This window comes from Branchiostoma lanceolatum, chromosome 2, assembly GCF_035083965.1.
Source record: "Branchiostoma lanceolatum isolate klBraLanc5 chromosome 2, klBraLanc5.hap2, whole genome shotgun sequence".
NCBI lineage: Eukaryota > Metazoa > Chordata > Leptocardii > Amphioxiformes > Branchiostomatidae > Branchiostoma > Branchiostoma lanceolatum.
Window position 1 is genome coordinate 11289866 of NC_089723.1, and position 24831 is coordinate 11314696.

The window sequence follows — 24831 nt, forward strand, 5'->3', positions numbered from 1 at the left end:
TGGGACGCTTACACGTTATCCCATGATACGCATACTGCACCACGGATATTACACACCAGTACTAACCCAACGAGGACAGTAGAATCGCTGGAGCCATGTTTGCAGGGCATGGGGCTCAACGGTTACGCAAACACTTTCCTTTACTTACACGCTCCGGTGAGATGGTCAGAGGTTTACAACTTCCTAGGCTGTACACTTCCGGTAGTGAATTTCCAGGAGGATGTGAATCGCTATCTGAGTGCGGAGTGGGAGTTCGGCGCCATACAAGGTCCGTTTCCTGTATCTCCATTTCATGCGCCGATGGCCAGTCAATGGACAACCTCTACTATAAAATACATCTATCAACTTAAGGGACGTGATGGCACAAATTATATAGATGACTTGAGAGGGGAAGAGTCACCCGTTCGTGCAATGGCTCCATTCACAGATCTTGCGGACACATCAGAGGAGCTAGGCATGTGTGAGTCGCCAGACAGGGCTGTATTGCCGAACACGTACATGGTTTGCTTAGGTATTGGATATGACACTGTGCACATGACCAAAGAGATTTCTCCGGATCCGTTAGATGAGACAATTTTCGAACTACGCTTGTGGATTGGCCGGAAGCGAGCACGCAAAAAGGAGATACAGTCATTGTTGGAGGCTGCGGTCAAGGGAGATTTTTTGACACCGACACAAGGGAGATTCAGGCAGCCGTGGTCGAGATCGGCACCCATCGGGAAGCACAGACTTGATTGAGAATTGATTGCGCGGCTTGATGGAGCACTGATTTCATGGATGTGATTTAGAACTGATTTCAAGGACTTTTATTAGAGCTGATTTCATGGACTGGTTTGACAACTGATGTCATGGACGTGATTGAAAGCTGATTTATGGACATGATTAAGAAGTGATTTCACAGACTTCATTGGGCAGAGTGTTAGTGAGAGTTCAGGTTTAGCATTGTCCAGTTTGTTACAAACTTTTTCCGAAGTCTAAGCGGTTATACCTATGTTCGAGGAATATACACCTCATACGGTTACTAGTGCTTCGTCATTACGAGAAGTAAGGGAATGGTATAGTGAAAGTTCAGGTTTAGCCTTGTACAGTTTTGTTACGGGTTTATTCACGAGTCTATATGGTTATACATATGTTCGAGGAGTGCACATTTTTATACTAGTGCCTCGTTATTATGAGAAGTAAAGACACAGTGTTAGTGAAGTATACACTTATACGTATGTTCGTGGAGTATACACTTGGATAACAGTGCTTAGTTATTACATGAAGAAGAGGCACATTGGCACCTACCGGGAAACACGAACTTCATTGAGAACTGATTTCATGGCTTGATTGAGAACTGATCTCACGGACGTGATTGGGAACTGATTTCAAGGACTTGCTTGAGAGCTGATTTCATGGACTGGATTGACCACTGATTTGTGGGACGTGATTGAGAACTGATTTCATGGATGTGATTGAGCATTGCTTTCACAGACTTGATTGGGCATAGTGTTAGTGAAAGTACAGGTTGAGCATTGCCCAGTTTGTTACAAGTTATTCAAATGTCTAAACAGTTATACCTATGTTAGAGGATTGTACACCTTATACTAGTACTTTGTCATTACGACAAGTAAAAGCACAGTGGTTGTGAAAGTTCGGTTTAGCCTTGTACAGTTTGATACAAGTGTATTCACGAGTCTAAACTGTCATACATTTGTTCAAGGAGTATACATTTTTATACTAGTGCTCGTTAGTAGGAGAAGTAAAGACGCACTGTTAGTGACGTATAAACTTATATTTGTGTTCGTGGAGTAAACACTGTGATACTAGTGCTTCGTTAGTACAAGAAGTAGAGGTACATTGGTAGTGACGTATATAGCTATGCTTATGTTCGTGGAGTACACCCTTTTAGACATTGTTTATTGTTTATTGTTTTGTTTATTGTTTCTTCGCATATGTACAATACAATATAAAAACAAAGAGAAATAGAGTAAAGAATACATGCAGGAGAGGCCAGAAGCCTATACGGCTTTTCGGGGGCCTCCCCCAAACTACAAATTTTTACAAAATCATATATCATCGAGACTAAGAAAAACTAACGAAACAAGAAATTGGAATTTTAACATAAATGAATGAAACAAATGAAAAGAAGAGGAACTACAAAGTAAATTTTGAGTTGTAAACATAATAAGTATTATAATGAATAACAATTTATAAAGAAATAGGTCAAAATTATACAAAAATAACAATCATATGAATTATTTTGTCATCGGATACCAAAGGAAAAGTGAAAAACAAGGAAAACAAACAAATCAGGAGAAAGTAATACTTGGATGTTCTATGATATCTATCTTTAAAAATTTTTTGAAACTAGGTAAAGACGGGCAGGACTGTAGAATGTGGCTGAGATTGTTCCATACGGTGGGGCCTCTAAACATTATTGTATGTTGTTTTTGAGTAGTTTTTGTCATAATTGATCTTAAAAGATTATGTTGTCTCGTATAGTGGTGATGGATATCTGAGTTGAAATTTAAAAGACCTTTGTATTGTTACATTGGTAGAGTACAAATTTCAACCTTGTTACACTTTTGTTAAGCATAGTTTGTAGTTAGGATAGTAGTTGTAGTTTTTTAGTTGGGCCCTGGGAGGAGTTAGTTTCCTGTCCTCTTCGGTGTTCTCCCCTACCGTTTCCACCCAAAGATTCTACCTACACTTTTGTTGGCCGTCTCGCGGGCTCGACATTGGCCCTCAGAGTTTGCTGGAGCTCTCATTGAATTACATCGTCGAGTCGAGCATTAAACTCTGAATGTGGCCAACACAAGTCTCTCTCTTCTTGGGTGGAATCGGTACGGGATTGCGCTCCAGGCGGAATTCCGCAGGATTGCACAGGGGAGGTCGGGAGCTGGCTCCTCCCACAGTGTAGCGCGTCTGCCTGCGCTTGCGCATTGGGTGACCTTGTGGGGAGAAGTGGTGGCGTCAGCTTCTCTCGGAAATTTTCAGCACCCACCCTCCTCTCCCGATTTCATTCCTGTGTACATGTGTGGGGTAGATGGTGCGGCTTGCGGGCCCTCAGAGTTTGCTGGAGCTCTCATTGAATTACATCGTTGAGTCGAGCATTAAACTCTGAATGTGGCCAACACAAGTCTCTCTCTCTCTTCTTGGGTGGAATCGGGGGAGCGGTGCACTAAATATTTTCTAAATCTGTGCACAGAAATTATACTCGAAAAAAACTTAAAGATATCAGATGAAACTTTCACTTGTGATCCCAAGGACATTTTAGAAAAACAAGTTGATTTTTATTCTGGGTCCCCCGAAAGTGCGAAATGGAACGAAACGGAACGAAATGGAACGAAATGGGAGAACGAAAACAACATATGTAACATAATGAAATAAAATACCAGTAGATAACGAATTATAAGGAGTAGACCGGAGCAGAAAGAATTTTAGATACAGAAATACATGATAAATAAGGTAAATACATAGATAGTAAATACAAAATATAACATGTTTTATTTCTTGAATCTATGTGATAATACTACTAAATACAGATTTTATTCCGTACGAGAAGAACAGAGCTGATTTACTTCGGCCCTGTAATGTTGAGCCGCGGTTCCATCTATCTCTCACCCCCCTATCACGTGGCAAGCACATGAAGGCGGCCAATCAGAGAGCAGCTTGGCACGTGGAAAGACTGTGGGGGGGGGGGCTCTAAGCCAGATCGTCCCACAAACCCTTTACGCGACGTGCAGGCAGCTGGATCTACTAGTCGCGTTACCTAATTTATGAACGTGAATTTTCCGGAAATGCCACAGGGATTTCAACTCCCGATACTGGACCTTCCGTAGATGCATTGCGGTAAGCATTTACGGTAGTTGATTAGGTTTTTTTTTGGGGGGGGGGCAAACTCTTCTCTTACATATGGTCAGATTGTTGGAAATCCCGTTGGGTTGTTTGGACAATAAATGATAAGTCAAGAGTGTTCCATTCACGATTTATCGTTATTCAGTCACTATAGTGACACAACGTTAAAGAGCCACCCTGTTTGTAAAAACAGCTACAGGTCGGACTTGACATTTTCTCATATAATTTCATGACTAGAAACTGGTAAGTTAAGTGCAGTTCTTTCACGATTCAACGTTTATTGGTTGCTCGTAGTCTGTGGAAATTTGCATCCATTGATATTTTGTTTTTTCTTTCCGCTATTACGTCACGTCATACGAGTGCCAGTCTGTCTGACAAATTGTCACAGTGCTAAATTGAAACTCTTACATAGGGTTTTATGGACAAAAAATGATAGGTCAAGAATGTTTCATTCACGATTTTTCATTATCGTCGTCACAGTAACACAATGTTAGTGTGTCAGTCTGATTGTAAAAATAGCTACAGGTGGTATTTGAAATTTTCTCGGTTGTCATAGTAACACAATATTGACGTGTCAACCTGATCGTAAAAATGACTACAGTTGGGATTTGAAATTTTCACATATATTTTCTTGACTAAAAACTGGTAAATTAAGTGCAGTTCACTCACGATTTACGTTTAATGGTCGTTCGTAGTCAGATTGAGGAAATTTGCATCCATTGATATTTCATTTTTCTTACCTCTATGTACGAGTGCTAGCCTGACTGACAAATTGTCACAGGACAAATTTGTAACCCTTATATAGGGTTTTTATGGACAAAAAATTATAGGTCAAGAGTGTTTCTTCCACGATTTTTCGTTATCGGTTGTCATAGTAACTCAATGTCAAAGTTTCAGCCTGATTGTAAAAATAGCTACAGTGGGATTTGAAATTTTCTCATATATTTTGATGTCCAAAAAAACTGGTAAGTTGAGTGCAGTAATAGTTCATTCACGATTTACGTTTAACGGTCGTTTGTAATCAGTTTGTGGAAATTTGTATGCTACCGTCACTACAATCGGTGGGGTTTATTCATTTTGTCTCTGTTCCCTACACTTGGTACGGTGCAAGTTTATTACCCGGTCACGTGGCCCAGTTTACTTGGTGTTACCCATACTCTCGCGGGTTTCTTTGCGTAGGATTTCTATACTTGGTTGGGCCTTTCGGGGACTTCCTTCGCTCATCCGCTCCCATGGGGGATTTCGCTCCCTTGGGGGGTCGAAGTCAGAACTTGCATTCTGGGTTTGTACGTTTAATGTATGAATAATGTCCAGAATCTTCTAGAATAAGTTCCTCAATATATGTGGCTAAGATGGTCGCATTTGTTGTTAGTTTTATCATCCGGCAGGCTGCTTTGCATGTGGAACTATTCCGACAAACTATAACGTGTTTCTAGGCGTGTTGCCGAGTTTTTGTCAAATACATTAAAAATTATAACCGCCAAACCTTACCTTGTCGTCGACTGACATTGTTTTAGTCGCCTATCCTATAAGCGAGGATAACGGTCAGCTATGGCCCTTCGAGGCAGGCATAAAATCACTTTCGCTAGCGAAATACAACGTTTTGGTCGCGTTTGTGTGGCTAGATTCTTCCCTGAAAATGGAGGCGCCGCGTGCAAAGAGATCCGCCGCTCTTCCTTGTGTACCAACGAGCTGCAATTGAACTGCTGCAAATAGCAGGGAAAACAAGCAAACGGAACTGAGTATCGAAGTTATAGGACTAGATTATACAGTCGGTGGTAACATTGCATCTCAAAATTCAGTAAGAGGGCATGAGGCAAGCGTTATCTTATTATTCATACAGCATGTTCGGAGCTGTTCTCCCCCAAATGGGGCCCTGCATACAAATAAACCGCCATTGTTGCCAGCGCAACGGAACTGTGGGCGTGTGCCACCGACAGGTTGAATCAAACTCGGACTTTCCAGTTATTTACGTACGGTTTTAGTCCATAACTAGTACGTAGCATATGCCTATCTCCGCAACAACGATTTTTATACAACCAATTGTTTGGCTCAAAGTCAGACCCCTGTCGGAGAATGGACCCCTCTGTTAATGACATGCAATTGAAGCTCTGCGCTGCGTCACCAATTTCACACATTTCACACTCCATTCAAACACGGACATGGAGCCCTCTGGAGACATTTCTGCTTCCTTGTTCACGACAAAACAAAGGGAGGGTGTGAACGAGCAAGACATGTATTTCACGGTCCACACAACACGCCAACACGCTTGCTGTATAATAATAAGATTACGCTTGCCTCATGTCCTCTTGGAGATGCAATTTTACCACCAACTTCTGTATAATCTGGTCCTATAACTTCGATACTCAGTTCCGTTTGCTTGTTTTCCTTGCTATTTGCAGCAGTTCATTTGCAGATCGTTGGTACACGAGGAAGAGCGGCGGATCTCTTTGTACGTGGCGCCTCCATTTTCAGGGAAGAATCTAGCCACACAAATGCGACAAAAACGTTGTATTTAATATCATCACATAGATTCAAGAAATAAAACATGTTATATTATGTATTTACCACTCACTTCTGTATTCAAAATGCTTCCTGTTCCGGTCTACTCCTTATAATTTGCTATCTACTGGTATTTCATTTCATAATGTTACATATGTTGTTTTAGTTCTTCCATTTCGTTTCAATTTGTTCCATTTCGTTCCATTTTCTTCCATTTCGTTCCATTTTGTACTTTCGGGGGACCGTTCATTCTTCCCTTTACTCCTTTGAAGAACCAACCTCCAATACCCCTGACCCAAAAAAATTCTGAGCATTTTTTCCCTGATGAATATGATAAGCAGTTGACAAATGAGCAGCTGGAAGTTTGTGAGGGCCTAATTACTGAAGAAGAACTACTTAATGCTATAGATTCCTTTTCTAATGGCAAGTCACCTGGAATGGATGGAATTCCTGTGGAGGTTTACAAACATTTCTTTTCTGTCTTTAAAGGCACCCAGAGCATTTTCTGAAGCTTGAAAACCGTAAATATTCTAGTTGCAGTAATCTTTATGACATTGACATCTCATGCCACTGTTTACCACATCTGCGTGCGTATTTCTTATCAAAAGTCCTCAAAAGCGGCACAAAAATAATCTACAGGGTGACCTTTTAGTTTCGCGCGCCTAGTGTAAATAGACCCATACCATAGCCCCGCCCACCTCTATCAAAGCGTAGAAATACAAAATTAAGACATAAAAAATGCAAATATTTGACAGACATGCAGTCACTCTCTCATTGGTCGAACCGCTAGTTGTGATGGACAGTCAGGTTCAGTCTATTAGGGCTTGGATTTTCTATCAGTTCTCACCACACAACGACATCGTATCTTTGTTCCTTTAATGTCGATATGTAATGGTATAGTGTTATCAAAACTTACTATGTGTAGGAATGACTGGAAATTTGAGTTTTTTTATTCAAGTTTCAAGCTTCATAAAATGTTCTGGATGCCTTTAAAACCCCTATGTTGGATTGTTTTAATTATTCCTTGTCACAAGGCCACTTATCTGATACACAAAGACAAGGAATAATTTCTTTATTATTAAAACAAGGGAGCAATGGGGAATATAAAGTCCCTTCACTGTTGAATAATTGGAGGCCCCTTACACTGTTATGCTGTGAGACGAGAATCATTTCTAAATGTTAAGCTTTACGTGTTAAATTAGTTATCTCTGATATTATTCATGATGATCAAACAGGTTTTATTAAAGGAAGATTTATTGGAGATAATATTAGACGCATAGTGGATTTGATACAAGGCCTTGTTTTTATTGCTGATTTTCAGGAAGCCTTTGATTCGGTAAGGTGGGACTTCATGGAAAAAGCATTAAAATTTTTCAACTTTGGCCCTCAGTTTATAGCCTGGGTAAAAACCTTATTCTGTTTTAAATAATGGTTATTTATCAAATCCTTTTACTTTGTACCGTGGTGTGAGGCAAGGTTGTCCGTTAAGTCCTTATTTATTTATCATTATTGTAGAAATGTTGGTCATTAAGATTCGCAGTGATCAAAACTTGACCGGTTTATCAGTTCACGGAAGGTCTTTTAAAATTTCACAATATGCGGATGATACCAATTTCCCCTTTGCTCCCAATTTAGCATCTTACTATGCTCTTCTTGAAGATTTAGACAGTTTTTCCCTCCTTTCTGGTCTGGCTTTAAATTTTGATAAGTGCATGATACATGAGGATTGCTATTTCCCTGGAAAAGAAAAAGTTTATCCTTGTTTGGAAAAGTAACTATTATAAATTCCTTAATTGTTTCCCAATTCACTAACCTTTTCCAGGTGCTCCCCACCCCTGGAAAATCCTTTTTTGAACTTTATGAGAGGAAAATATTTTCCTTTATTTGGAATGGGGGACCAGAAAGGATAAGCAGAAAAACAGTTTATAACTCAATTGAAAATGGTGGTTTGAACTTAATTAATTTATATGCATTTGCCCTCACTATTAAGGCTTCATGGATGCCAAAACTATATTTTAATCATGACTGGTTTACCTCCTGGTCATTAAGTGTACATCTTCCTGTTGGAATTACATTATTACCATTTCTCCAGTTGGACTGCTTACAGCACCTTAAACTGAACCCTTTTTTATATGATATTGTACACGCTTGGTATAAATACCAACAGAAGGCACCCTCAACTCCAGTTGAGATTAGACAACAGCTTTTATGTATGAATTCTAATATCTTTAACGGTGGAAAACCCTTCTTCTCATGTGCATTTTTGAATAGAAGAATTCTGTTTGTAAACGATATATCAAATCCAGATGGTTCCTTAATGTCATACAATCAATTTTGTGCTAAATATGGTAATGTTTGTAGCCACCTCAAGTATTTACAGTTATACACTGCAATACTCCCAAAGCGGAAATCTAGTTTGCTTGGTTCTTCCCCTCTTTTTACTTGTATTCCATGACAACATGATAGTCCCTGGCTAAGGAATATCAAGATTAATAGAAGTATGTATAAGTTCTTTTTAATGTCATATAAGTTGATAGATATGTCACATAATGTTCAGTCGTCATGGCTGTACCTCTTTGACACTCCAATCCCCTGGAAACAAGTCTATACCTCTATTATACATTGCACAATTGACCCAACGACCAGATTTTTCCAATACCAAATTGTTCATAAATTCTTACCAACCAATAGGTTATTGTACACTTGGAAATGTATAGACAGTCCATTATGTTCATTTTGCCATGAAGACGAAGAAACCTACCAACATGTATTTTGGGAGTGTCCGCATTTAGTTTCCTTTTGGGAAAAATTCAAATTTGGTGTCAACAACAGACAGGGCAAAAACTACATCTCAATTCCTTTAATGTCATTTTTGGTAACTTGAACCCAGAAACCCCCGTTATCGGTAATCTTGTGATTTTACTAGGTAAAGTGTGCATCTATAAAAGCAGAAAGGCCAACCATGTTACTTTTCAATCCTTTCTTAATCATGTGAACTTCTTCCACAAAGTAGAATATTCTATAGCTATGAGGAGGGGAAAGCTGCAGAAGCACTGGGGCAAATTGGGTACTATATGTTGCTGACTTGTTAATTACCAGCACTATTATTTCATCACTATGATTTGTACCGGTGCAATGGCCTAATTGGTAGAGTGTTCGCCTTGCATACGGTAGGTCGTGAGTTTGAACCCCGGCCGGGTCATACCAAAGACTCTAAAAAATGGTGCATACTTCTTTCTCTGCTTAGCACTCAGCATTTGGGAAAGAGTATGGAAGTTAAACACACATCACTACCAGCGGACCAGCCCCCTGCTGTAGTGACTTGCACTTGTGTGGCCCAAGAGCTACGAAAGGGAGATGGGCGCCCTCCTACGCATCTTCGATGCATGGGACCACTTTAACTTTTTAACTTTTTTATGATTTGTACTTGTTTTCAAGGATGGTTCAATGTATTATTTTCTTTTGCTTCATGAATAAAAAAAAACAAGCTCTTCAAGTAGAGCGCTAGAAGGAGAAAGACGTAGTGGACCATAATGGGTAACCTTATTATAGACCTCTGTATAACTACATGCTTGCACGGCGTTAAACAGGCAAACAAATAATTGCAGACAATGCATTTTTCTTTTTAGAAGACCTGATATTTCTTTCTATGGGTTTAACATTCCGCCCAGTTTTTAAATAAATGATGCTTTTAATAAATTGGACCATAATTGGTAGTGCTAAGTAAGTAGTAATCTTTCAGCACCAAGGACAGGTCTACACCATCATACCAAAGTGGTGGGCTGTAGTAGTAATCTTTCAGCACCAAGGACAGGTCTACACCATCATACCAAAGTGGTGGACTGTAGTAGTAATTCAACACCAAACACATGTCTACACTATTGTACCACTGTGGTGGGCTTTAGTAGTAATCTTTCAGCACCAAGGACAGGTCTACACTATTGTACCATATTGGTGGGCTTTAGTAGTAGTCGTTCAGCACCAAGGAAGGTCTACACTATCATACAATATTGGTGGGCTTTAGTAGTAATCATTCAGCACCAAGGACAGGTCTACACTATCATACCATAGTGGTGGGCTGTAGTAGTAATCACTCAGCATCAAGGACAGGTCTACACTATCATACCATAGTGGTGGGCTGTAGTAGTATTTACTCAGCACCAAGGACAGGTCTACACTATTGTACCATAGTGGTGGACTGTAGTAGTAATTATTCAGCACCAAGGACAGGTTTACATTTTCAAACCATAGTGGCAGACCTTTGTAATTATCATTCAGCGCAAAGGACAGGTCTACACTATAATACTATAGTGGTGGGCTGCAGTAGTAATCATTCAGCTCATAAACATATTAGGGTTGAATACTTAAGTATAATTCATAAAAACCTAGACAATGCTGATCGGAAGATGTAACATTTCCTGTAAAACTAAAAGATCAAAGCTAGACTTACTATATAAAGGTCAGCTCCACCACTCTGTCCTGCTGCACTATGATGGTCCAGGTACATTCACTGCTTTGGGGATAGCTGGGGTAACCAGGGGACAGGATTAGGCCTGACGGGTCCATCAAATGACCTCCACAAGGGGCTGGAAGTACACATCTTAAGTTAGCAGGGTGCATCTACCTAGCGCTATTCTTCATCATTGTTTTCAATAAATTGGACAACAATGGGCACCATTATATCATACATCAATAGGAAAGATACCTTCCTTGTTGGTAACATAAAAGAACTGAAAACAGACAAACTAAGTGTGTATCCAGTACCTTCACATGATGGTGTGAGCCCACTCCATGACACGCCTGCCTGTGAGTTCCCTTGGCACCTGATTGAGCTAGCCCCTGACAGGATGTATCCAGGGTCACACTGGAAATAGATGGTGTCACCAACACTGAACACACTGCCACCAGTCCTGGAACCATTCATTGGGGTTCCTGGGTCGTTACACACTGTCTGAAGATAACCTGAAGGGACAAAATAGTTTGATGTAGGGATTTGTACCTTACTGTAACATCTAATGCAGGTACCGGTACAGAGGTTTATGTACAAAAACTATTCAGACCTGTACCTGTACTTGAACAATTTGACATAGTAGCCTGTGGTCTTCAATGATGACAGAAACATGCATGACTAAACAGTTAAAAGATTTAAGGTTTTTTTAGACTTCATGCATTTCATGCAGAGAACTATTCAACATCATCTTAAATAAAAAAATTGTACTAACTTGAATGCCCATGCAATGTTTTCATATTTTTCCAGAGCTAAATCATTATCTTTGTGGTAGGGATAACGTGTTTCAGCAACAAAAAAATGAGTCAAACAGTTGAACATGAATGTAAGTCTATTAAGCAGGAACAGACTGAGTACCTGTACATTCATGCTCCAGTATTTTGGACCAGTACCTAAATGATTTTCACGGTGCTGTACCATCACTATATCTCTAGTGTGAAGCATCACTTACACATACGTGACTCCGACATAGCATCAGTTGAAAAGTGTTCTACATTCCTATACGTACATTTGGGCACAATATAAATAGAAAAAGTATTTAGTTATACCTTTGCCTGTGAAAGTAACTTTACATGGTTGACTTTCTTTGCATAAGGATTATGACTTCATTCTCTGTCTTAGGTAAAGATCTTTACAAGATCTGTTTTTCTTCTACACCCTACTGAATGATAAAGTAGACAAGTACAATAGAGATAGTGAACAATTGTGTATGGTACATGCAGATAATATAGTTTAGTCAAGAGGTGTGGAAAAGGAGAGCAAGCATACTTGTGTATCTTATGGAGAAGCCTTGATTTGTGACAGACTGGTCAGTGTGGAACTCTATGCGGATGGAGTTGGTGTTGTTGAGGCTGATGTCAGGAGGCAGAGTCTGCCCGCAGAAGCGGCCTCCCCCAGCCATGGGAGACGTGGCCGCATCGCCATCACGGACTATCAGATAGTCACAGGTACAACTTCTGTCTCCACCACAAGTCTCTATGCTGTGTTATCAAAACAAGATCATATAGTCCTTTGATCAATAAGTGACACTGCTGATCACTGCTTTAAAAATCGTGAAAACATTCAGTCATCTTCTATTACCTTTGACTTCGTAAGGAGTATGGCTTGTGCCTTATCAATATTTAATCAAAGTACCCTGTATGAAGAAAAACTAAAGCTGCATAAACCACTAAATGTCTTTTGTTTTATAGATTAGCATTAAAAGTTTGAGCTGGAGAAATATACTGATATTGTCAAGCTATAATAGATGGTGTAGGCTAGAAAGAAGTTTGATTATCACAGATTGAGAAACCGGAAGCCATCTATCTATACAGTCAACAACAAAACTATTCATACCCTTGCCAAGCCAATTACAACTAGAAAGGCCACATTTGCAGACAAAATATGATCTTCACCTTTACATGGTCTAGCCTAACAAACAGATGCTGTTTATTCTTACTCAAACACATTCATAATGTATAGTGACCGGCCTCTCCAGCTCTGTCCTGTAACTTGCTACACTATGTAATCAAAAACCACAGGGTGTCTGCTACACCTCCATGCAGTGACCATGATTACAGCGATCTAGTCAAGGTTATTGGCCTTATTTGTTTGGAATGGAAGAAGCAGAGAAAGAAGAAAAAGTGGAGCAAAAACAATATGTTTCCCTTACTTGAAGGTAAATATAATTAGGTAGGAATAGGTAAGGGTAGGAATTATTTTCTCGTTAACCTTAAGTGCATACTTACTCCAAGGCATTGAACTGGAGTGTGAATAACTGTCCTTGTGGAGCCCGAAGTGTCCATGTGCAGCCCAGGTAGTTAGAATACAGTCCTGGATACCCCGGGGACAAGATCAACCCTGTGGTCCCTGGGTTAGGGACCTGAATATTTCCTCCACATGCAGCTGTAAGAATATCATTTGGGTTTGCATGGGTTAATTGAAAAATGTAGTGCAACAAATCATCTTGAGAGGAACACTTCAAAGCCATGAAGCAAACAAGGCTGTCCATGAACACGGCCCCCTACCTGTACACGTTGGCAGATCGCTGTCCCAGTGTGGACGAGACTGAGCGTTGTTTCTCACACAGGTAATAGTCTGATTACCACGAAAAGTGTAGCCTTCATCACAGTCATAGATGGCAAAAGCTCCCACTCCAAACCCTGTAATCTGCACTACGCGTCCATTGTCTGGACTACCCTGGTCAGGACACTCGGATGGAAAGGTATATGCTGCAGGAAAAAACAGCTCCAGATTTAGCAGAAAAGTAGCTTTGTTAACAGACTAACATGTTCAGAACAGTATCTAAAAAGCTTTGATGACCCTACAATCAAACACAACAACTTCAAAAACTTTCCACCTCAGAATGGAACAAACTGACCTCGTCATGGAAGGATTTGAAATACAGTGTTCTTTCCCTGCAACAAAGCGTTTTTTTGCGATGTAGCCTTATGGAACAGCTACCTTGTTGTGATTATTTGTGCTTAAACAAGTCTATGTCTTTAGCACTCTTTTCAACCCAAGAAAGGAACAACGTAACATGTCCTATTTACGTGCGGTAGCAGTGTATTATGCCAAAGCCTGTTCTCATGAGCAAGAAAGAACGTCATAAGTATGATCCTTAGCCATCTCTCTCTTTATACAAAACAATGAAAAAGGTTTCCATCCAGCGACATAACAGAATAAACTCCTGAACCAGTAACAACAAGTTGCACGGAATCGTCGTGCATGACGTATTTCTGGTCCCCCGAAAGTGCGAAATGGAACGAAATGGAACGAAATGGAACGAAATGGAACGAAATGGAACGAAATGGAACGAAATGGAACGAAATGGAACGAAATAAAACATATGTAACATTATGAAATGAAATACCAGTAGATAGCGAAATATAAGGAACGTTGTAACATTTACAGTAGACCGGAACAGGAAGCGAATATAACGTTATTTTTTTCTTGAATCTATTTGATAATATTAAATACAACGTTTTTGCCGCATTTGTGTGGCTAGATTCTTCCCTGAAAATGGGAGCGCCTCGTGCAAAGCGCTCGGCCGCTCTTCCTTGATTTAACTGCAAATGAACTACTGAAAACAACGGAACTGAGTACCGAAGTAAGGACTAGATTATACAGAAGTTGGTGGTAACATTGCATCTCGTAATTCACCAAGTGGGCATGAGGCAATTCACAAACGTAATTTCATTATTTAAACAGCGTGTTTGCGTGTTGTGTGAACTGCGAAATATTGTTCTGCTCTTTCACACCCTCCCTTTGTTTTGTCGTGAACAAGGAAGCAGAAATGAGGTAGTTCTCAGCCCACGTCCGTGGTTGAATGGAGTGTGAAATTTTACATTGGTGACGCAGCGCAGAGCTGCATTTGCATATCATAAGAGGAGGGGTCCATTCTCCGACAGCCGACTAGCCGAATAATTGGTTGTATAAAAATCGTTGTTGCGGAGATATGCATTTGCTACGTACTACTTATGGACTAAACCGTATGTAAATAAAACTTGGAAGTCGGAGTTTGATTCAACCTGTCGGTAGCACGCCCACGTGCACAGTTCCGATGCGCTGGCAACATTGGCGGTTCATTTGCATGCGGGGCTCCATTTGCAACACGCAAACACACTGTATAAATAATAAAATAACGCTTGCCTCATGCCCTCTTGTTGAATTACGAGATGCAATGTTACCACCAACTTCTGTATAATCTAGTCCTTACTTCGATACTCAGTTCCGTTTGCTTGTTTTCCCTGCTATTTTCAGCAGTTCATTTCCAGATCGTTGGTAAACACAAAGGAAGAGCGGTGGATAACTTTTCACGCGGCGCTCCCATTTTCCGGGAAGAATCTAGCCACACAAACGCGGCAAAAACGTGGTATTTAATATTATCAAAACAGATTCAGGAAATAAAACACGTTATATTATGTATTTGCTCCCTGTTCCCGTCTACTGTGAATGTTACAACGTTCCTTATATTTCGCTATCTACTGGTATTTCATTTCATAATGTTACATATGTTTTAGTTTGTTCCATTTCGTTCCATTTCGTTCCATTTCGTTCCATTTCGTTCCATTTCGTTCCATTTCGTTCCATTTCGCACTTTCGGTGGACCCACGTGTTTCAGATGTAATTCGACACCACGTACTTCATCATGTGTTTCTAACTTACACGATAGCTAGTATCTTTTAAAAGTTGCTGACGTTAAACCTTTCTTTGATATTCAAGCTATCCATGGTGATTCGAGGTTTGAAACTCTTACCAGTTTTAGGAAGGTTTGATACAACCTAGCGACCCCCGGAGGGGTGGTTAATTTTTGCACGGCAAAACATAATAGCCATGCGTTTATCACGTGAACGCCACGTGCCGCGTATGTCGTTGAAATTCACAGATCAAAATTGTTTTCTTCCATCGCGTCAAGCAAGCGGCGGGTCAAACATAATGACTTTACTATAATTTGTCTGTAGACCACTTTGGATAGTTACTGTGCATTTTTTATGGTCTATGTTCTTCAAGCATAACACCAGAAGGGAAAAGACTGAGGTGGACGATAATGGGTTATGCTAGCACAGTTTTACATCATATACATCAGTACAAATACATGCTTGCACGGCGTTAATCAGGCGGAGAAAAACTTACAGACCATGTATTTTATTTTTAGAAGAGCTGATATTTCTGCCAATGGGTTTAACATTTGGCTCTGTCCGCGCGGTGTTAAGATAACTACGTTTTGAATAAACTGGATGTTAACTGGTCACATTATATTACATTGTACACTAAGTTTATAAAGGTAATTTCAAAAACGGCAAGGTGATTTTGAGGAGTATTCTCCTCATGGAAAATGATTACCGGTATGCCGCCACAAAAACGCAGCCTGTCTGTACACCATGGGTGGTCCTTTGAAATTGCAATATTCTTGTATTAACAGGACTTGAGAAGAAATATTACATGTATAGTATCAGTGACAAATGTAATCAATAATATCAGCATGTAGCAGAAAGAAATTTATTTGGTTTATTGATTTGCCAGATCGGTGTCAATTTACGTTTACTGCAAATCATCAAGGATAATGGTGAACCTAAGCGTTACTCGGAAAAAGCAGTCGAACTCAATAAGTTAAAACTTAGTGGCAGTAGTTAAGACTAGAGTAGATATTTGTTATACTGTTCATTATTGTCTGTCCGTCCACTCCGTGTTACATGTACATGTACTTAGCCTACGGGCAGGAATTTGCAATAAACTTTTCATTATAGTTGCTAAAATACCTTGTAAAATACAGATAACCTAAATCAACGTTCCAAGAATAGGTAAAACTGAGCTATGAATATCTAACACAAACATTTCACAATTTGAATACTGTAGATAATTTCACTGTAACATCTATAACGTTAGAACAGCTGTGTTACTCACATTGGTATGAAATACTGAAACCCTTTGCTTGGCCTGAACCATCAGTGTTGAATATCAGTAACATGCGAAATGAGGAAGAGTTGAACATCCGGCCCTGTGTTAGCTGATTTCCACTGAAGCTTCCAAGTGATTGAGAAGGCTCAGGTCTAGAACCATCATAGATCTGAATGTGGGAAATATGAGGCAAAACACAGCTTAGAATAAAATTTGTGAAGGACACAAAATATGAAGTGTATCAGAGCCTTGGAATAATATATTAGTATGTATTTCATACAAGGTTGAAGAAAATGCTGAACTGTCAGAAAAGTCAAGTCAGAAAAAGTTTTGATATGTTACAGCTTGCAATGCATCTCAAAGTACATGTAACATACTTTGACTAACAGTCGTTCCATATGTCCTGTACATAAATCTTTGAGACTGTCTCATGTCAAAAGATTATGCCATAGTGATAGAAGACCAGTGTGATCACCCACAAGGACAAGGAGAAAATGTTGTGTTTCCAACTACCTAACCAACCCTAGCAAAAACCTGCCGACATAAGCTGGGGGGTTGGGTTCCAACCACTGGCAAGGGATACAAAATTTTGAATTTGACATTTGAGTGATGAAAACATTTTAGAATCATTTCCCATTTGTACAATACTTGGGCTTGTCTGGGCTTGGGCAGTCTGTATAATGAAACTATCATGTCGACAGTACTAGTGTCCTGATGCATTTCAGCAATACATTGTATTTTTGGGAAATCGAAATGGTGCAAATCGAAAAGGAAACCGTGATCGGTGACATTAATTTTCCTAGGCCTAGCAAGCCCAAACTCACTGTCAGTGTGTCACTAGAGCCAGCTGTCTCAAAGTCTCCGATTGTCAGCATTATCCCCTCCCCTGGATTAACTGAGATCTGGTAAGCACAGCTCTGTAGGTTGTTGGGGTAGTTGTTGGGATACCCAGGGGATACAACAGTACCAATGGGTCCATTGTGTAGACCACCACACTGGGCTGGAACAACAGAAATATACATAAGGAATGTCATTAATACAGTATACTATTAGCTCTGTCTCTGAGATATTGCCCAAAACTAGTATGACAGCACACTGCAGCAGATTTCTTCTTTTACGACTTACTATTGACTGAGCCAAAACAATGTCACATATCATCATTACCTTCGCCGAGAAGTTATGCAGAGGGTAGCGTTTGTATGTGTGTGTGTTTGTAATTGACCACCATAACTCAAGAAGGCTTGGATGGATTGTCTTGATATTTGGTGGGTGGGTAGGTCTTGATGAGACCTAGAAGTGATTAGATTTTGGGTACCCTAGTGGCTTATCACAGTACTGCAGCGGAACTTCCTGTTTTGATATCTCGTGTTCTGGACATGCTATGGAACTGATTTTTGAGTGGTAGGTAGCTCTTTGGACAGAGAGTAAGTGCTATAGGTTTGGGCCACCTGGCGGCTTTTTTGGAACTGCAGGACCAGGTTTTACTTCAGACTCTGAAATTGAATAACTCAAGAAGGGCATAATTTTTGGTAAGTAGATAGCTTGAGTGATGATGTAAATGATTAGATACTTATTATGCAAATCAGTATCTAATTTGCATAATTAATGAGAAAAGTTTGTACATCCGCCAAATTCCAGGATACAACTCTCAAACATGTGACACATGTCACTGGGGAAGAGAGAAATATTATTAGATATGAACTATGCAAATGAAGACCTCATTTGCATAATTAATGAGGAAATACTGTAATTCAATATGGGCTAAATGGATGGTCATGATTTTTTGTATGTAGATAGATTACGTGATGCTTCTTATTATTAGAGGATAATTATGAAAATCAGATTCTAATTTGCATAATTAATGAGGCCATTTGAAAAACTTGCTGTGTTCCATGATATGACTATTCGAATATGTGACATAGGCAACTGAAGAGGAGAGGAACGTTGACGGATAGCAAATATGCAAATGTAGGCCTAATTTGCATAATTAATGAGAAACTACTATAATTCCATAATGGTTAATTATGACAATTTCATACTTGTGGCATTTGGAAGTTATGTGAATGTGAACATCGTTGAATAAAATTATGCTTATAAGGATCACATTTGCATAATTGATTCCACCCAAGAAGAGAGAGACTTGTGTTGGCCACATTCAGAGTTTAATGCTCGACTCGACGATGTAATTCAATGAGAGCTCCAGCAAACTCTGAGGGCCCGCAAGCCGCACCATCTACCCCACACATGTACACAGGAATGAAATCGGGAGAGGAGGGTGGGTGCTGAAAATTTCCGAGAGAAGCTGACGCCACCACTTCTCCCCACAAGGTCACCCAATGCGCAAGCGCAGACAGACGCGCTACACTGTGGGAGGAGCCAGCTCCTGACCTCCCCGGTGCAATCCCGAGGAATTCCGCCTGGAGCACAATCCCGTACCGATTCCACCCAAGAAGAGAGAGACTTGTGTTGGCCACATTCAGAGTTTAATGCTCGACTCGACGATGTAATTCAATGAGAGCTCCAGCAAACTCTGAGGGCCAATGTCGAGCCCGCGAGACGGCCAACAAAAGTGTAGGTAGAGTCTTTGGGTGGAAACGGTAGGGGAGAACACCGAAGAGGACAGGAAACTAACTCCTCCCAGGGCCCAACTAAAAAACTACAACTACTATCCTAACTACAAACTATGCTTAACAAAAGTGTAACATGGCTGAAATTTGTACTCTACCAATGTATGTCTAAAAGGGCGTACTCCACGAACATAAGTATAGCTACAATGTATATACTCTCATCTCCCAAATAAACGTACCGGTACGTTTATTTTTTTTCAGCCTCAAATTCCACCCAGTACGTTCTTATTTTGGACGGTACGTTTATTGTTTTTTTGAAAGTCAAAGTTTTGCTAACCTAGGATCCCCTTAAAATTTAAAGTTTGGGTTTTCCTGCTCATATTTCCCCGGCATATTTGCTCATAATTCGCTATTTTTCGACCATGCGGCGTTGATATCCCGGCCACTACAGAGGCCGCTATGACCTGGCCTTTGTGAAATTATCCTGGCGGAACTCGTAACGTATCGGTCGATCTCTATGGACACTACAAAGTCAACGTTGTTATTGGGAGAAAATAAGACGCCACACTGACGTTTTGAAATGCAATTCTTGTTTCATAAACAACTTTGACAGTCTCTGTTTACATCGTAAACCAAAGCACGCTGATCAGAAAAGAAACATGCCAGCGGCGCACAGTAACATTTAACGCATGTAAATTTCTCTACTCACGTGAGATACAGTCTTTCCCAAAATGAAAATATAAAAAAAAAAACACAAAAAATCTGTGTCTTAGCATAAGAAATGGTATAATGTCTTTGAAAATATATCAAAACATTTCAATCCAACCACAAACAGGAAAACTTAGCGCTTGGAAAATCGCCACTGTGACAAGGACGCAGGACATGACTCTGGTGGGAAAGTTTTGTCATGGAAGAGCTCACGTCGATGAAGGGGAAACAACTCTTTTTGATCTACAAATAAAACTTCTTTGCCTTAGTTAGAAATATGTTTTGCATTTTTACAAAGAAACTTTCAATATTAAAGTCTATACATAAAATTGAATTGCAATCTAGTCATCGTTATTATCACTTAAAAATGCTTTAAAAAGATCACCCCTCGACAGAAAGAATGTTGCAGTTTTCTAAGAACATCGATGTAGCTTTGTTAGCCCCGCCCCTTTCTGTCTTCGGCGCCAGGTATTGTCTGGCTCACTCTTTCAAGTGTAACATGAGAACCCTGTGGTTGAAATATGGCAACATCGTAAGCCTGAGGTTTCTCACAAATTTGTTGACAATTTAGTTTCTCAAAATGAATGTTTTTTTTCTACTTACAAGAGTAACTTCTGAATTTCAAATTATTTGGATTGCAACAACAAAAACCAGAACATTATATGATATTGTCCTTGATATTATATGATTATGTCCTTGACACAACACAATAGTTTGTGGCATGTTATGTTTACAAATCTATGTTTCTATGCATAGAAGATAAATGGCAAGTTGGGAAAGAAAAAAGTTACATCATATACATTGTCATAATTCTTCCTTTTCTCTATTGCTTTTACAAATAAGTGAAGAACTTTACCTGTGATGACCATATCTTCAGGATATTGTAATTTTCTGTTCATGGTCTAAATGTTGACCCAATTTTTCAACTTGGCTACTATATTTTTTTTTAAAGTGGCAAGGAAGATTACAATTTGAGCAAGATGTGTTCAGTTATTCTGTTCAATATTTATAAACTTTACAGGTATGGTCCTCAGACAGGCATAGATGAATAAAGAGAACCTACAGCTACCTGCTTATCATCTTTCCCTGGGACAGAAGTAGCATGGACTCAGTTTATCTGTAAATTTGGTTAATTTCCGGGGGGTATGTTTATTCCGGGGGGTACGTTTATTAGATTTTGAAGATTTGTCCAGGGGGTATGTTTATTCCGGGGGGTATGTTTATTTGGGAGATGAGAGTACACGTCACTACCAATGTACCTCTACTTCTTGTACTAACGAAGCACTAGTATCACTGTGACAGTGTTTACTCCACGAACATAAATATAAGTTTATACGTCACTAACAGTGCGTCTTTACTTCTCCTACTAACGAGCACTAGTATAAAAATGTATACTCCTCGAACAAATGTATGACAGTTTAGACTTGTGAATAAACTTGTATCAAACTGTACAAGGCTAAACCGAACTTTCACAAACACTGTGCTTTTACTTGTCGTAATGACAAAGTACTAGTATAAGGTGTACAATCCTCTAACATAGGTATAACTGTTTAGACATTTGAATAACTTGTAACAAACTGGGCAATGCTCAACCTGTACTTTCACTAACACTATGCCCAATCAAGTCTGTGAAAGCAATGCTTAATCACGTCCATGAAATCAGTTCTCAATCACGTCCCACAAATCAGTGGTCAATCCAGTCCATGAAATCAGCTCTCAAGCAAGTCCCTGAAATCAGTTCCCAATCACGTCCGTGAGATCAGTTCTCAATCAAGCCATGAAATCAGTTCTCAATCAAGTTCGTGTTTCCCGGTAGGTGCCAATGTGCCTCTTCTTCATGTAATAACTAAGCACTGTTATCCAAGTGTATACTCCACGAACATACGTAAAAGTGTATACTTCACTAACACTGTGTCTTTACTTCTCATAATAACGAGGCTCTAGACTAAGTATAAAAATGTGCACTCCTCGACCATATGTATAACCACATAGACTCGTGAATAAACCCGTAACAAAACTGTACAAGGCTAAACCTGAACTTTCACTATACCATTCCCTTACTTCTCGTAATGACGAAAGCACTAGTAACCGTATGAGGTGTATATTCCTCGAACATAGGTATAACCGCTTAGACTTCGGAAAAAGTTTGTAACAAACTGGACAATGCTAAACCTGAACTCTCACTAACACTCTGCCCAATCAAGTCTGTGAAATCACTTCTTAATCATGTCCATAAATCAGCTTTCAATCACGTCCATGACATCAGTTTTCAATCCAGTCCATGAAATCAGCTCTAATAAAAGTCCTTGAAATCAGTTCTAAATCACATCCATGAAATCAGTGCTCCATCAAGCCGCGCAATCAATTCTCAATCAAGTCTGTGCTTCCCGGTGGGTGCCGATCTCGACCACGGCTGCCTGAATCTGCCTTGTGTCGGTGTCGAAAAATCTCCCTTGACCACAGCGCCCAACAAAGACTGTATCTCCTTTTTGCGTGCTAGCTTCCGGCCAATCCACAAGCGTAGTTCGGAGATTGTCTCATCTAACGGATCCGGAGAAATCTCTTTGGTCATGTGCACAGTGTCATATCCAATACCTAAGCAAACCATGTACGTGTTCGGCAATACAGCCCTGTCTGGCGACTCACACATGCCTAGCTCCTCTGATGTGTCCGCAAGATCTGTGAATGGAGCCATTGCACAAACGGGTGACTCTTCCCCTCTCAAGTCATCTCAATAATTTGTGCCATCACGTCCCTTAAGTTGATAGATGTATTTTACAGCAGAGGTTGTCCATTGACTGGCCATCGGCGCATGAAATGGAGATACAGGAAACGGACCTTGTATGGCGCCGAACTCCCCCTCCGCACTCAGATAGCGATTCACATCCTCCTGGAAATTCACTACCAGAAGTGTACAGCCTAGGAAGTTGTAAACCTCTGACCATCTCACCGGAGCGTGTAAGTAAAGGAAAGTGTCTGCGTAACCGTTGAGCCCCATGCCCTGCAAACATGGCTCCAGCGATTCTACTGTCCTCGTTGGGTTAGTACTGGTGTGTAATATCCGTGGTGCAGTATGCGTATCATGGGATAACGTGTAAGCGTCCCATGTCGCGACCATGGATTCTGGATGTATGCCGGAAATCGTGGACGACATTCGTGGATAAGGCTCGCGATGTGAAACCGCCGTAGTCCTAGCAACACATTCCATGCGGACGCTGCTTGACACCGTGGGTGACGGCCCACCGCATGGCTCGGCTGTGGCGACTAAGATTGGTCCGCTGAAGGAAATACTAGTGGCGTCGTGAGCGCAAACCACATGAGTCTCGATCGCTTGCATGTTGTCAACACACGACACCGTGGGTAACAGCCGTGAGAATGCAATAGCTGTAGTGTCATGCGCCGACCTAACAGGAGCGTGGTAGTCAATACTTGTAAAGTCATGCTGTGTCACGTGACTGTGTAACGCGGCCATGGATTCCAGATGTATGCCGGAGATCATGGACGACATTCGTGGATAAGGCTCGCCATGTAAAACCGCTGTAGTCCTAGCAACACATTCCATGTGGACGCTGCTTGACACCGTGGGTGACGGCCCACCGCATGGTTCGGCCGTGGTGACTAAGATTGGTCTGCTGAAGGAAATACTAGTGGCGTGTAACGGCTGTGGACATGCAATATCCGTATCATCATGAGTTGACCTAACGGGAGTATAAAAGTCAGTACTCGTAAGGTCATGTGGCGTCGTGTGACTGTGTAACGCGTATTCGTCAGAGAAATCGGAGAGAAAGGGCTGATTGGCAAAAGATAATCGGGTGGCTTCATAATGGGCATTTGAGCAGTCTCCCCCCTCCTCATGTAACTGTTTTGTAAGTTCGTTGTGAATAAATTCCCTCATGTTGTCTCGATCAAATGTATCCCTATTCATTATGTCTAGTCATGCTTCGTCTTTCTCGACGGTCTTCTGCTTTGCCCTGTAATCTGGATCCTAATGTGCTTACACATTGATGCTGGGTGCAGCTGATGACCCAAGTATGGTCTGAACTTAGCACAAGGCTGGCAGTAGTGGTACAACTTCCCACTCTTGCTGGAATGAGCCCTGCTTTCATCCACAGTTGCCTGGCATTCCCCTCTCTGATACGGGTAACACACCCGGATGTCAGTAGAACTCCCTGTCTTCACTGTAGACCCAGGAGACTTGACCTCCTCTCTTCTTAGATGCTGCATCTTCTCCCTCAGCACTTCTTTCATGAACCGAGGTTCCTCAAAGTCTAATTCCATCGTCTCTACTTTCCTCAGCACATGAGCATTGAACTGTAGTACTGCCTTGAAGCCATACTCGCCTATTTCGAAAGCCATGAAATGCAAGAGCTCTAACCGACGCTGACTCTGTATCTCGTCTCGTATATTGAACTCCACCATCCTTTGTGCATGGCAATCTTTCTTGTTGCCATTCGATCTTCCTTTTAACTTCATCAGTCGCCTTGCGCAAAATACCGCTTTTTATCCTTGTAGTTTTCGGCCTTGTAGAGGGAGACCTACCTCTCGATGGAACCGAATCTGACGATGAGCTGCTCGCTGCCCTGGCGTGTCTCCTCCGGCGATGTGACGCTGGCGGTGAGGCGTTCGCTCTGTGGTCGAAGTCTTATCCCATCCGTGCGAAGGCTTGCAGTTCTTCAGCTGAAATACGCGATCTTCCCGTCCCAACATGGCCGCCGATATCCTGCGAGATTCGGCGAGACTTGGGAGTCGTCACATGACGGTTTTGGCGGGAATCGGAACCAGGCATGACATCATCTGTTTTTCCAAACATTTTTCTGTCCTTTTTAC

The 24831-nt window shown here is 40.8% G+C and overlaps 1 protein-coding gene across 2 annotated transcripts in view; it reads right to left on the bottom strand.

Moving 5' to 3' along the window:
* The window catches only part of LOC136427445 (CUB and sushi domain-containing protein 3-like), a 328428-nt gene that overhangs the window by 216195 nt on the left and 87402 nt on the right, over positions 1–24831 (bottom strand). For both annotated transcript variants that reach the window (XM_066416298.1, XM_066416299.1), the window contains exons 21-27: positions 17554–17729; positions 16736–16898; positions 13357–13560; positions 13078–13234; positions 12119–12330; positions 11107–11304; positions 10793–10928 (exon numbers count right to left, since the gene is read on the bottom strand). In XM_066416298.1, the coding sequence (XP_066272395.1) occupies positions 10793–10928; positions 11107–11304; positions 12119–12330; positions 13078–13234; positions 13357–13560; positions 16736–16898; positions 17554–17729 (1246 nt within the window). The remainder of the gene's footprint in view (positions 1–10792; positions 10929–11106; positions 11305–12118; positions 12331–13077; positions 13235–13356; positions 13561–16735; positions 16899–17553; positions 17730–24831) is intronic.